This window comes from Sciurus vulgaris (assembly GCF_902686455.1).
Source record: "Sciurus vulgaris genome assembly, chromosome: 6".
In the NCBI taxonomy this organism is placed as follows: Eukaryota; Metazoa; Chordata; class Mammalia; order Rodentia; family Sciuridae; genus Sciurus; species Sciurus vulgaris.
This window is the reverse complement of record NC_136466.1, coordinates 68,712,126-68,724,525: the sequence shown is the minus strand read 5'-3', so window position 1 is coordinate 68,724,525 and position 12,400 is coordinate 68,712,126. Positions and strand designations below refer to the sequence as shown.

The 12,400-nt window shown below is 40.3% G+C and overlaps 1 protein-coding gene across 7 annotated transcripts in view; it reads left to right on the top strand.

The window, feature by feature from the left end:
* The window catches only part of ARHGAP26 (Rho GTPase activating protein 26), a 419,232-nt gene that overhangs the window by 387,377 nt on the left and 19,455 nt on the right, over window positions 1–12,400 (top strand). The window contains exons 21-23 of one of the 7 annotated variants that reach the window (XM_079146086.1): window positions 10,891–11,001; window positions 11,137–11,166; window positions 11,674–11,754. The exons of 1 other annotated variant lie outside the window; for it this stretch is intronic. In XM_079146086.1, the coding sequence (XP_079002212.1) occupies window positions 10,891–11,001; window positions 11,137–11,166; window positions 11,674–11,713 (181 nt within the window). In that variant the 3' untranslated portion in view covers window positions 11,714–11,754. Of the gene's footprint in view, window positions 1–10,890; window positions 11,167–11,673; window positions 11,755–12,400 lie in introns of all 7 variants that reach the window. 5 more of the 7 variants (XM_079146082.1, XM_079146083.1, XM_079146081.1 and 2 more) reach the window with 5 other exon arrangements.

Sequence of the window (12,400 nt, the reverse complement as noted above, 5' to 3'; positions counted from 1 at the left end):
TGTCCCTGCTGTGAAATCAATGGGACACTGGACCCACCAGTGTCTGGGTTGGACAAGAACTTATCCAAGTGAACCAGAGGAAGAGGAGTAGGAAAGGTGATTAGAAAGAATAAACTGTACCTACATATTCCATTCCACCCAGCTAAAGAGTTTATTGTACATTTAGTAGGTAATGGGAAGTTTATGAGCAGGAAAATGGTATTCAACAACATTCAACAAATATTTGTTGATCTATGTCTTTAGGAAGTTCATGTATTTAGAGTATACATTAGGATGGTCAGAATGGTAAAAGGTAAAGAAACCAGATTCTTGGATTAATCCAGGTGAGACGGCTGTGCTCTCACCTGGACTACTGTAAGAATCCTATGAGAGACAAGGAAGCTTCCAAGTGTTTTAAGTAGACAATGACATCATTAGGTTTGCAATTTGAAATGATCAACAGAAATGGTTCCATTTAGCATTTACACTAAAAATCTTGCTTTCCCTGTAAATTTGCTCACTAACGCAAAGATTCTAGAGTAAATTTAGATCTACCTCAAGTTTGAAAAAAAATAGAAATTCTAAGTTTGTAAGATGAGAATCAATGGTATTTTGCTGACTTTGCTTTCATTGACTTCTCAGTGGACTTTGGTTTCGAAGTACAAGAACTAAAGGGCAATATAAAAATCATTTTCCTTCAGTTTGTTTTTATTCACAGATGTTAAAACTCTTTTTTCCAGTGGAAAGGGTGACTTTGCTGGAAAATCATTTAAAGTGTTTTCCAGTCAAGTCAATAAGCTCTTCAGAACCAAAGGAACAAGGGGTGAAAAATGGCCGTGAAGCCTTGTGAGATTGTGTTCCTTCGTGGCAGCCCGTGCCAGCCACTGTGCAGGCCAAGCAAGATGGTCAGGAGAAAGTGGGTTTTGGGTACAGTCACACGGGAAGAGCAGGGCCAGGCATGGAAGATACATATGGAATGCAGAAGAAGTCTTGAATAGGTTGAAATAAGATCAGAAACAATTTTCCACATGTTTAGACTATTGAATAAACACCAGACTTAGAGGGAAGTCAGCTATTCACTTGGGGGGAAGAAAGGGAGTCAGAGACTGTTAGCCTTTCCACCAGAGTTCATCTCTTCTTATCTCTCTGCCTCATATGCCTTTCATGGTATCCGGACTAAGGTTTGTATGCTTGCAGGAATTTAACTTAATCCTCCTAGACATTGTCCTTAGCAGAAGTGCTTTTTCTATTGATGTGACTTCTGAACATAGTGAAATATTTTAGGCTCCTTATTCAAGGAATCCCCTCTCCCCAGGGTTACTGCTAAGCTGAGGTGTCTTGGGCCACCAATGCTAATTTTAGATTCTCTTTTGTTTTCAGCAGTGGACATTTAGATTCTTATTAAATCCTTTACCCTCCTTTTCCTCCCCCTAGTCCAAACAGGAAATATTCCCTGAAAGTAGACCGTATAGAAAAGTATGCCAGATGGCCAAGGACTCAAAGTGTCATTAACATGTTGTCCAACGTACTCAAAGTGGGACATCAAAGATGTCCTCCTTGACTTCCCTGTACCCTGTGACTTCCCCTGCTCCCCGCCCAGTAAAAGGAATTGGGGGAGAGGAGATACCATTGATTTACTGTAATAACTTTGCCAAAGTAAAAAACTTTTTCTAAAATAATTGACGTAATTCTTTAGTGAGAAAGGCAGAATTGAAAAATTAGTTGTTGCACATGTTCGTTGACGCATATGACTGAAAAAGCAGAGAGACAGTATCATATGACTGAAAAAGCAGAGTGTCAGTCGGGAGCTGCTATCTTGTGCAACCTAAACCATAGATTGGTGCAACAAAGTCTAAAGTATCTTTTGCCCCTAATAAACACCCTCCTTCTAGAGAGTACAATTAGTTCTTTCAGTGGGCTGGGAATATTATTTTTGTAATGACACTTATTAATTTTTTTAGTCACAGGCATATTGCAGAAAATATTTTAAAGTACAAAGGTCATGCATGTGTAGGGGCAAGAGGTATGCAGGTACTCTATTCTTTCTGCTCCTTTTTGCTATAAACCTAAAACTACTCAACAATAAAACCTATTTAAAAGTTAAAAAGTACAAAGAATACTTATTCTCATTACTAAGAGAATGGATGCTGTTAATATGTTGATATCCTTATTGTCCATAAATAAAGTTTTTAATATATTTTATATAAAAAAGTACATGAGCTATAAACATAATGCTTAACCAGTTATTGTTTGGCAAACACCCCTGTGACCACCACCCAGGTGAGAAATACAATGTCAGCATCCCATCTCTTGCTTTCTCCTCTGATCCTGTGCCTCTCCCTCCCCACAGTAACTACTCATCTGATGTTTACAGTAATCAATTCCTTATTTTTACTTCTAATTGTAGTTGATTCTTGCCATTCACAGTAGTTATGTTCTGTCAAGTCACTGCAAACAGCCAACACCCAGTCTTGGCTCCTAAGGGGAAATACAGGGTAAGGTTCCCATAAGCCTCTTCTCCCAATATCATCATCAATTAAATGATACAGACCTAGCTGTGCATAGGTTTCTATTTAAAGATGCCTTATTTAATGGTATTGTTGGTTCATTAACATTGTACTCAAGACCAGCAGTGTTATCGCTCCAGCCTCAAGCTTATCTAACACGTATTTTCTCTGCAAGACACATGACAGCCTTCTTGGGCTAGAGAACACCAGATAGGCTTCAGCTGTGGGCCTGTGGGGGCAGGGAGCATTTCAAACAACAAAATCTTCAATAAAGAGCACAAAAATGTGGCACTAAATAGACCTCAAAAGGACACCGAAACCAGAAGGCAGAGCCTCGCCGCGTTTGACCTGTCACGCATATTGGGTGACTCAGATTTTTCACTGCTCTGTGCATGTCCCCAAATGACCTTGAAAGCACCCAGATGTTTATTTGGGTGGGGGGAGGAGTTACAGATAAATTTTAAAGAGTCATTGAATTTGTAAGTAAGGAATCTGAAAATCATGAGGATAGATTGTTGGTACCCTTAAGTGATACGTTGTTATTTTTTGAGTCTGGCTTCTTTTGTTCAACCATTTTAAGAGCCATTCAGGTACCTTGAGGTCTTTCATTTTCTTTGTAGTAGAGGGCACCATTGTAGCAACATACTAAAAAAATTTTTTTTTAATTCTACTTTTGCTGAAGTCTGGGGTTTCCAGTTTTGACCTCTCTAAATCATTTGCTCCACACAACCTTGTACACCTTCCAGGATATACGTGTGCACGTTCCTCTAGGTGTGGATCTGAGCCTGGAGCTGCTGGTATCCTCACCTTTGCTAGATTATGCCCCTCTGTTCTTCAAAATAGTTGTAGCAATTTACACCCCCTCCTCCAGCAAAAGGTGAATTTCAGATGTTCCACCTCCTCATAATCACCTGGTATTTTCACTATTTTGATGTTATTTAGTCATTCTATAGGGTGTATAGTATCATATTCTTGTACTTTTGATCTGCATTTCCTGCATTATAGAAAAGTCGAGCTCTGTTTCTATTGAGTTTTCTCTTTTAATGTCCCTGTTCAAGTTTCTTGTCCATCTCTACTTGCTTGTTGTTTTCTTACTGATCAGTGGTAGTTCTTTTCTTTTCTTTTCTTTTCTTTTCTTTTCTTTCCTTTTCTTTTCTGGACTGCATTTTGATTCATTGTACACAAATGGGGCACAACTTTTCATTTCTATGGTTGTGCACGATGTAGATTCACACCAATCATACATGTACATAGGGTAATGACGTCTGTCCACCATTTTTCATACCCCCGTCCCCACTCCCTCTCATTTCTCTCTATGTTCCTCCATTCTTCTCTCACCCCCACCCACCACCCCCATTATAATCTAGCTATAAGCCCTTTGTTCATTTACAAGTTACAGATTTTTTTACTTTTAATATTTTCTTTTGATAGATGTTAATATTTTAGTATAGTGCATATGTCAGTATTTTTCCTTACTGATAGCCCTTTTTATGCCCTGCTGGATAAATCCCAACCCCATGTACCTGGTTGTTTTCATCTACCATTTTTATTGTTTGCCTTTGGTATTTAGATCTGTAATCCATCTGGAAGTCATTTGATTTGTGTGATGTAAGGTAGGGAGTCATGTGTCATTTTTTTTTTCCCTATAGAAGATATTCAATTATTCTAGCTCTAATTTTAGAAAAGTACTTTCTACTATCCTTATTAAATAGGTCTATGAATAAAGCTTTAAACAAAGACAAATAAAAAATAAAAAGTAAATGCCTGTGTACCCAGTTCTCCATTCTCAGTCCCCTAGAGTGGATACAGCTTCGTGCTTCCAGATTTTATTTTAGGAATCAAATTTAACTATCCCTGGCATTAGAATGGTGACTGTTATGTCTTAGAACAATGAAAGATCCAGTCAAATCCTCCACAACTGTAGCTTTCCTTTTATTTTTATGTCACAGTGAGTGAATTTGGTTTTGCAAGCACAGTATCTTTATTTTATAGAAAATGACAATTGTAACTGCACTCAATTTAAGATAGTAATATGCCTAGTAAGGAAGTATTAGGATTTCTTAGCAACCATTCAAATCTTGAGAGACAGCAAATATTATCATGATGACATTTTATAGTGCCCCAAAAGTGCTTTAGGATTTCTTTACAAATAACTTCATATTGTTTAAGTTGAAAGACAGTAAATACATTTCCTGTTAGGAACCAATTCTGATGTACCTGAGTGTGTTATTGAAAAACATTGAGAGGCTAACCTGGTTCAATGGGAAATAATAGTAAGCTCAATAAGTCTTGTGTGCCACATACACAACAGAGGCATTTGGGCCAATGTAACCTTTCTGATCCCTTCCCTTGAGGTTTTTTTCCTATACAATGAGCAATTGAACCAGGACTATTGTCCAGACATCTTTATTTCAGATCCAGAGCTCTTCTCTCTACTTCATATTTCTATATTATTCTATGTGAGAAGATTCAAATTAGCAACTGGGGGAAACTTAAAGACAGCAGAATGCCCTATTATAAATTGCAATTTTTTGTTCAAATTTTGAAATTACTTAAACCATTCCCACCCATATAATCTGAGTTTAAAATTGATTTGAAACTTTTACTTCAGAATTGTTTTTAAAAATTGGAAAATAAAACCACTACATTGTAGATTAGTCAAACCTTTTTTTTTTTTTTTTTTTTTTTTTTTTGACCATGCTAAGGTTCAAACCCAGGGCCTCACACATGCTAGGCAAGTGCTTTACTATTGATCTGCATCACCCGCCTTAGTGAAACTATTTTTTAATGCAAATTATTTTTAAAATATTTTTAAAAGCAACTGCCTATAATTGTTAAAATCCTAAGGGGATTTCACCAGTTAATATCATTAAAATAAGAAACAGAACTGCCTTTGTCTGAATAAAAATGCATATTAAATTATATTAGATGAGGGGAAAGAATCTGTGTAAACATGTGCATACTTAGTAATTGTTAGAAAAGAACACAGAGGCACAGAAAGTTTGAGGCATGTGAATTTTTTTCCACTTATAAAATTGAAAAGCACATACTGAAGGTCAGTATGTATATATGATTTCTCTGTTACAGAAGCTTGAGTGGACATACATTAAGGAATAAATGTTTTTAAAGTCTCAATAGGTAAAAATTAGTTATTGTGTCATTTGCTCTGACTCACCACTACTCCATTGATCAGTGTTCCTTTTGATTTTTGATGGCTGGAGTTTTGACTTCCTTTTTCTTTTTATGTATATCTGAAGTTGAAACATAAAGGGATGTTCTTCAAGGAAGAATTCACTGATCTGGGATTAGATCAGATAGTCTACAGATTTTTCATGAAATATTTTCTTCTCATGATGGCGATGGGTAGGGAGTTGAAAGTAGCTCCCCTTAGATTTAATAGCATCATCCCCAACTCCAAGTCAGGAAGGAAGCTAGATGGATCATTAAGGTCAGCCCTGGTCCAGCGATCTGACAGGATATGCAGCCCTGAAATAAGTGACCAGGAACCTATACTGCCCATGATGGGCCACTGCTGCCCACAGGGTGTAAATGCTGATTTTATGTCTTCTCCATAGTGCGATGCTGGCCCAAGACTCTTCCTCTCCCTTAGTCCCTCATTTCTCTTTCTCCTGCTCAGCCCTGTCTTTGAGAGTCCTCCACTGAGCAACATACCCACCACTCCCTGCTTCTCCGGGCCACACCATCAGGCCAGGTGCGTCTGACATCCCAGGTTGGGCTTATCTGCTTCTCTGTCCATCTACTTGTCTCCTTCTCAGACTACTTTCTTGGCAGAATGCCCTTTGGAAAATTAAACATTGCTTCTAGGTAGAAACAGAACGCAGGAAGGGAATTGCATTCATCTGTACATCAGTGGAAAAGCTAGGAAAGAGGAGAATCCAAGGTAACCTTCATAAACTAAGGGAGCAGGGAGTCGGTCTGAGTTTCTTTTCTCTCTTTTTAAAAATTATTTGTTTATTTATTTTAATGACAATGCTCAATGCTGGTAGGGTCACAGTGAGAAGGAATTCCCAGAGTTTGTGGGAGTGCAGTTTGATAGGATCTTTTTGAAAAGCTATTTGTAGGATATATCAAGACCCTTAAGAGCAGCTACTAACCTTTGACCCACTAATTTTACTTCCAGGAATTTATGCTAAGGAAACAATTGGTGATACAGGCATTATTCCTCTACAAAGATATGATTGCAGGACTATTTATAATAGTTAAAGGGGGACAGTGATTTGCATGTACACAGTGAGAGATTGGTTACTTTAATCAGGGTATACCGTACAATAGCCTGTAGCCATTTAAAAATACGATATAAAATGCAATTTAATGATGTGGGAAATTTTTATAATTTGTGATTTAAAAAAAAAGGCTATTAACTATATATATATATACATATGACCCCACAAAAGTGAGGGGTACACTATTATCACCATTAAAGTCATTGCTTTTCTTGCCTTTTCATATTTTTTAATTCCTACCAAGCTGTCTGTAAATTTTGATTATTAGAATGCAGAAAAATTATCTTTCTTCTTAATGGTCAGCTTACCTCTCCAGTGAGAGCACTCTTCTTGTACCAGCTCCATGAGTGCTGTGGAGACGGGAGAGGGTCTGCCATATCCATCTTCCAATTGGGAGCTTGCCTGGGCAGCCCCGTCCACAGCATGGCAGGCATGCCCTGGCTAGTACACCAGACGTTCCATCATTCAAATGAGTCACCACAGAAGGGTGTCAAGCTGATGATATTGCTACACACTGTACTTTAACTATCGGCTACAGCCCCAAATGCTGCCAAGGCTATTAGCCTTATCTTCCTAACCGTTATTCTTCACTGTCCAGTGAATGTCACAGGAACTGACTGGGACTGTCTGACTCCTTCTGGGGACTCTGTGGGCCAGCAAACTGAAGTCGATGCAAGCCTTCCAGTTGGATGCAAACCAGACCAGCAAATGTTCCTTCCATGCTGAAGTTAAAGTTGTTGTCATTGTTGCTATAGTTGGGCTTTGATGAGGGGCCCTGGCAGGACCCAGGAGTACTCAGGGAACTGGGGTGTTGAGCTCAGAAACACCCAACTGAACTGAGGATTGTAGAGAGGCCTTTAGAGGTCATCTGCTAAAATGGTAGTTACAACGTTATTTCTCTTATCTTCACCTTAATCTTTTGTTATCTTTGGCTTCATTAATGGGAAAAGAGGTTGAGAATTCCATATTGAAGGTTTTAGAGCCAAGAGTGAAATTGACCATTTTTCCATTGGCCTGGTTTGTTTGAGTTTTTTTTTTTTTTTTTTTTTTTTTTTTTTTAACTGTTGTCATTTTTAAGTAACCTATGGCCAGACACTGCTATAGTGAAGGGAAAACTTAAGATTATACAGTCTCAGACCATAGTCCTCATCCCTGTGCATCTTTTATTCCACTTTTATGTTTGACTTACATCAAAACTAAAATGTAATATGCTCTGTGTCTCTTGGTGGAGTATTTTTATGTATATAGGCCTTCTGTTGGTATGAGCATCATTATAGTATATAAAATGTGCACTAGTATTGTTGATAGGGATGTTTGTGACATATCTCTGAAGTACAAATAAACAAAAGTCATAATTCCTTTAGCAGTTTTAAAAATAGAAGTACTAAGGAGTATGCATTTTATTGTTTACACTAACTCAAACATAACAGTAATAGATTTTTAATTTGTAGTCATTTCACAGCAAATAAATGTTATTGCCATGGCCAAAACACAAACAAATGAAATTCTGGTAGTTGTTAAAAATAGCAATTGATACTATGGCAATTGACACGGGGATTGGAGGCTAACTTAGAGTAGTTACGCATACCCTGCATTCCAGCTGCACCCCCACATGCTTTCAGCCATGTTCTGCTGGCCAGGAACCGTTTAGATATACAAGGATCTGAGAAAACACTCAGGACCCACATTTTGTTCTTGACTAGATTCCCACTGCTGCTGTGAGTCAAAGGCATAATTCTTGGTACAGATGGGTTAGGAAGCTGAAGATGTTTCCTACATATAAAAATGATTTAAGAATATATATGTATGTATATACACATGTATATACATGTATTGTGTCCTGTGGCAACCACTGACCAAAGGAACAGTTTAGTCCAGGCCTCTAGGCCTCTAGAACTGGGCTGTTCTCTCAAACCTCCAAATTGTTTCGGGTCAGACTCGGGTGCTGAAGCTGTGGTTCAGAAGTCATTTCCAGGCCTTGCCTCCTAGGACATTATCTAGTGGGGCAGCGTCATGTGAGAGGACTGAGGAAGCAAGCCCTCTCCTGCCAACGCAGTGCTGAGGGCTGCACAGTAGAAGTGAGGCAACTCTCCTAGGACTAGACCGAGTCAAGCAGGAACAGGTATGAACTAATATAGAGTGACTTATCCCTCAGCTCATGGATCTCATGGTCTTAGATTATAGTTGTTTTCTTAATCTGTCCCATCTTGTCAGATGAATTTTCAGCTCTCTGAAGTGAAGGACCTTGGCAAATTCCACTTATTGTCTTGTTCATTCTAGGGACTCAATAACAAGTCTTTGCCAGAGTGAGAAAAAAAAAAATTAAAGAATCATACTCTGAATTGAATTTGTTCCTTTATTAATTCCATTTGCTATATGAATCTACCAGGCAGAACACTAGAGGCAGGATCCTGGAGTTTGTTGGAATTTACAGTGTGTGGAGTCTTATTGAATCTGTCTGTGACTGCATTCCTGTGCTCCCTTGCAGCTGTGGTAGCATATAGTGGAAATTCAGAAATAAGTGGTAAGAAGGTTGTTAAAGCTACAACTGGGTCTGCAAAGAAACTCAGCACAGCTTTAAGGAAACCAGCAAGACCTGCTGTCCCAGAGACAGTACACTGGCAAAAGAGCCCTGAGCTTGGGAATTGGGATTTGAACCTCAGCCTTGTCACTTACAGACTGACTGTCCTGAGGCAAGCCTCTCGTCAGCCCAAGTTTTCACCAGTGTGAAATGGCAATTATAATAGTGCCTGTTTGCGGGCTTGTGGAGGCATGCTAAGTGAGATTCACTAATTTGCTCACTAGGTTTTATTGAATACCTACATGTACTATTTTAGACACTGAAGACACAACAATAAGTAAAGGGGGAAAAAAATCCCTGCTGTAATGGAACTTGTATTCTAGAAGTATAATACACATAATGACACTTAATAAATGTTTCATAAGATCATCTGAGGATATCTAATGAACTTACATAATAGGTTTTTACTGTATGTTTCCAAAGGGGTTTATGTTACAACAATAGGTAATTAGGGCCATTATCATATCTCACATCTGAATTGGTATACTCTAGAGATGTCCCATTGAGTAAAACATACGTGTGTTCTTGCTTAGAAAATCTCCTCCCCTGGAATTGGACTTCGGTCATTTTTCACCTCCTCAAAGTGCTTGGTCTGAACAGCCCAGCAGTCGGCTGAGATTCAGGGGCGGCAGGCAGCGTTCTGGCCCCTGGTTTCCACGTCTTCTCAGCCCTTGGGGTTTGCACTTTTATGACTTAAGATGATTTCAAGTGTTTGTGTAATTTGTGGAAATAAGTCAAAGGGCTGGTATGGTCAATTAAAATCCACAAACCATATTTTAGTGAGTAATTTCAACCTTTCCTCTTCAAATCTTTGATCAGCCACCCATCAAAGAACAAAATGGACAAATATAAGATTTCAGTGCATTTTTTTTCAAATTGCCTTACCACTGGGGCTTTTCCTTTAAGCACCAAAATACCCAAAATCCATGAAAGAAGAAATAGCAGGCCTAGAGAGCAGACCTCTAGGAACTGCACACAGCCGTGATGCACACCGCCTCCTGAGAGGTGTGTATCCACACCCGCTCTCGTGTTTCTAATACGGTGCTTTGGATGTCCAATGGCACATAGCCCATTCAGTTAAAAATGTAAACAGGAAATTGTTTTCTGACTGAATGACCCTTGTGGCCCAGACAAAATAAAAAGGTCTTTTCTGCTGAGACGTAAGTTTCAAACACTCACATAAGAGTGGGAGCTGAGGCTGGTGCCAAGCCAGCCCTGTGTGGGAACAAGGCTGGTGCTGGGATATAGAATGCAGGTACGTGGGTTCAGGCATTGTCCACCAGTGGCCAGAGGGACCGTGCACATGATTGGAGAAGTACCTGTCACCTAGAAAGCAGTTTGTTCTTCTGGGCAAAGAGACATGTTTGTGCTTCGAGGAATTACAGAACAGGAATTCCTTGGAAGATGCAAAGGTCCAGTCTGGAGAAATGTGACTTGGCCCTGACCACATGTCCCTGGGTTTCAGTGTGCCTGTGTTCTGCTCCAGTGCCCCATCATTTGGCCTCCCATGAACCTCCCATGCTCCCATCGTGGTTTCCCTGTGTGTGCTGATGAGTTTTCTGGTTGTTCTGTCTTGCAGCCCCCCGAATCCAAGCCCAACTTCACCCCTCTCGCCATCTTGGCCCATGTTCTCGGCGCCATCCAGCCCTATGCCCACCTCATCCACGTCCAGCGACTCATCCCCTGTCAGGTCTGTTGCAGGGTTTGTTTGGTTTTCTGTTGCTGCCGTTGTTCTCTCATTGGCTTGGTCCTCTCTTCATGCAGTGTTCAGCCTGCTCGTCAACTTTGTTCCCTGCCATCCAAACCTGCACTTGCTTTTTGACAGGCCAGAAGAAGCGGTCCATGAAGACTCCAGGTAAAAGCACGGATGATGACCGATCTGTTCCCGTTTATCCAAAGCTGGCCAGGGACAATGGGGGCCTCCTCCACTCTCCTGTGGTTCCATCCTAAGAGACCAAAGCCAGAGGGACCACTTGCATGAATAGCATGACATGTTTCACACCCTTTCTAACCCTAACTCATGTTGAATTGTCTCTGGTGCCTAGAGTTTGGGGAAAGGGTGCCTCCTGAATAAACTCCTCCTTTGATGGCTCTGTGGATCATTTGGGCTCTCTGCTTTGGTGTAAGATAACAGATGAGGGGGCAGTGCTGGGGCCCATGCTGGCCTTCTCCCAATTTTATCAGGTAGCTTCAGGCAATATTGATTTGTGGGGTTGGGCCACTGGCTGTGAGCACTGCCACCTCATCACTGAGACCAGATCCATTGGGCGAGAGATAATTTAACAGAATAAAAGACAGGCTGGAAGCAATTTCTCTTTAAGTTGCTCAGGGCTTATGCCTCCTTGCCCTCCATATACTCCAGGAACCATCTGGGCTCCCGGCCTTCTGTCTCTGTGTCATGAACCTGAGCACTCGCGGGAACAGGCACCTCCTTTTTTTGAGGGTGAGCGGCTTGACCTAATTCCCCTCCCCAAGGGCCGTGCTATAGTTTTTCTTGCCTTGGTGACTTCCACGCTTAAGTGCCACGATTCTTTGCTCTTGAGCTCTTTGTAGAAAAGAAGCTCTACAAATTCAGGAAAAGAAAGAATAAAGATCATGCCGATCTCTCTGCTGCATAGTTCCCGAGAAGGGGTATCTCTTGAATTTAGTCTCTGCTTTCAGATAACCAGGATATAGGGCCGAATTATAAACATCATGAGCATTCTAACTTTGGCCATATTTTCTCATCCATCTTTTTCTCCCAAGGGGTGGGTCCAGCAGAGAGGCTTAAATAATTTATAAAGCTGACTCTCAACTTTTTAAAAAGGAAAGCCCCATGCTATTTATAGAGAGCTGCATACATTACTTTATCTCCCTCCAGGCATTTTCACATCTACCGTTTCAGTCTATTTTCATGTGAGAATGAGACAAGACATGGCCTGAACCCATTATAAAAAAGCAAACTTAGGTACAGTGAGGTGTCTCGGACACAGTCACTTGACTCAATGGTGCCAATGTAGAATTCAAGAGTTCGGCCCCTCAGCCCAGCCCACTCTTTTCCAAACACATGGGTAATCTCAACCTCAAGTTCCCCCATAGCTCCCAGCCCT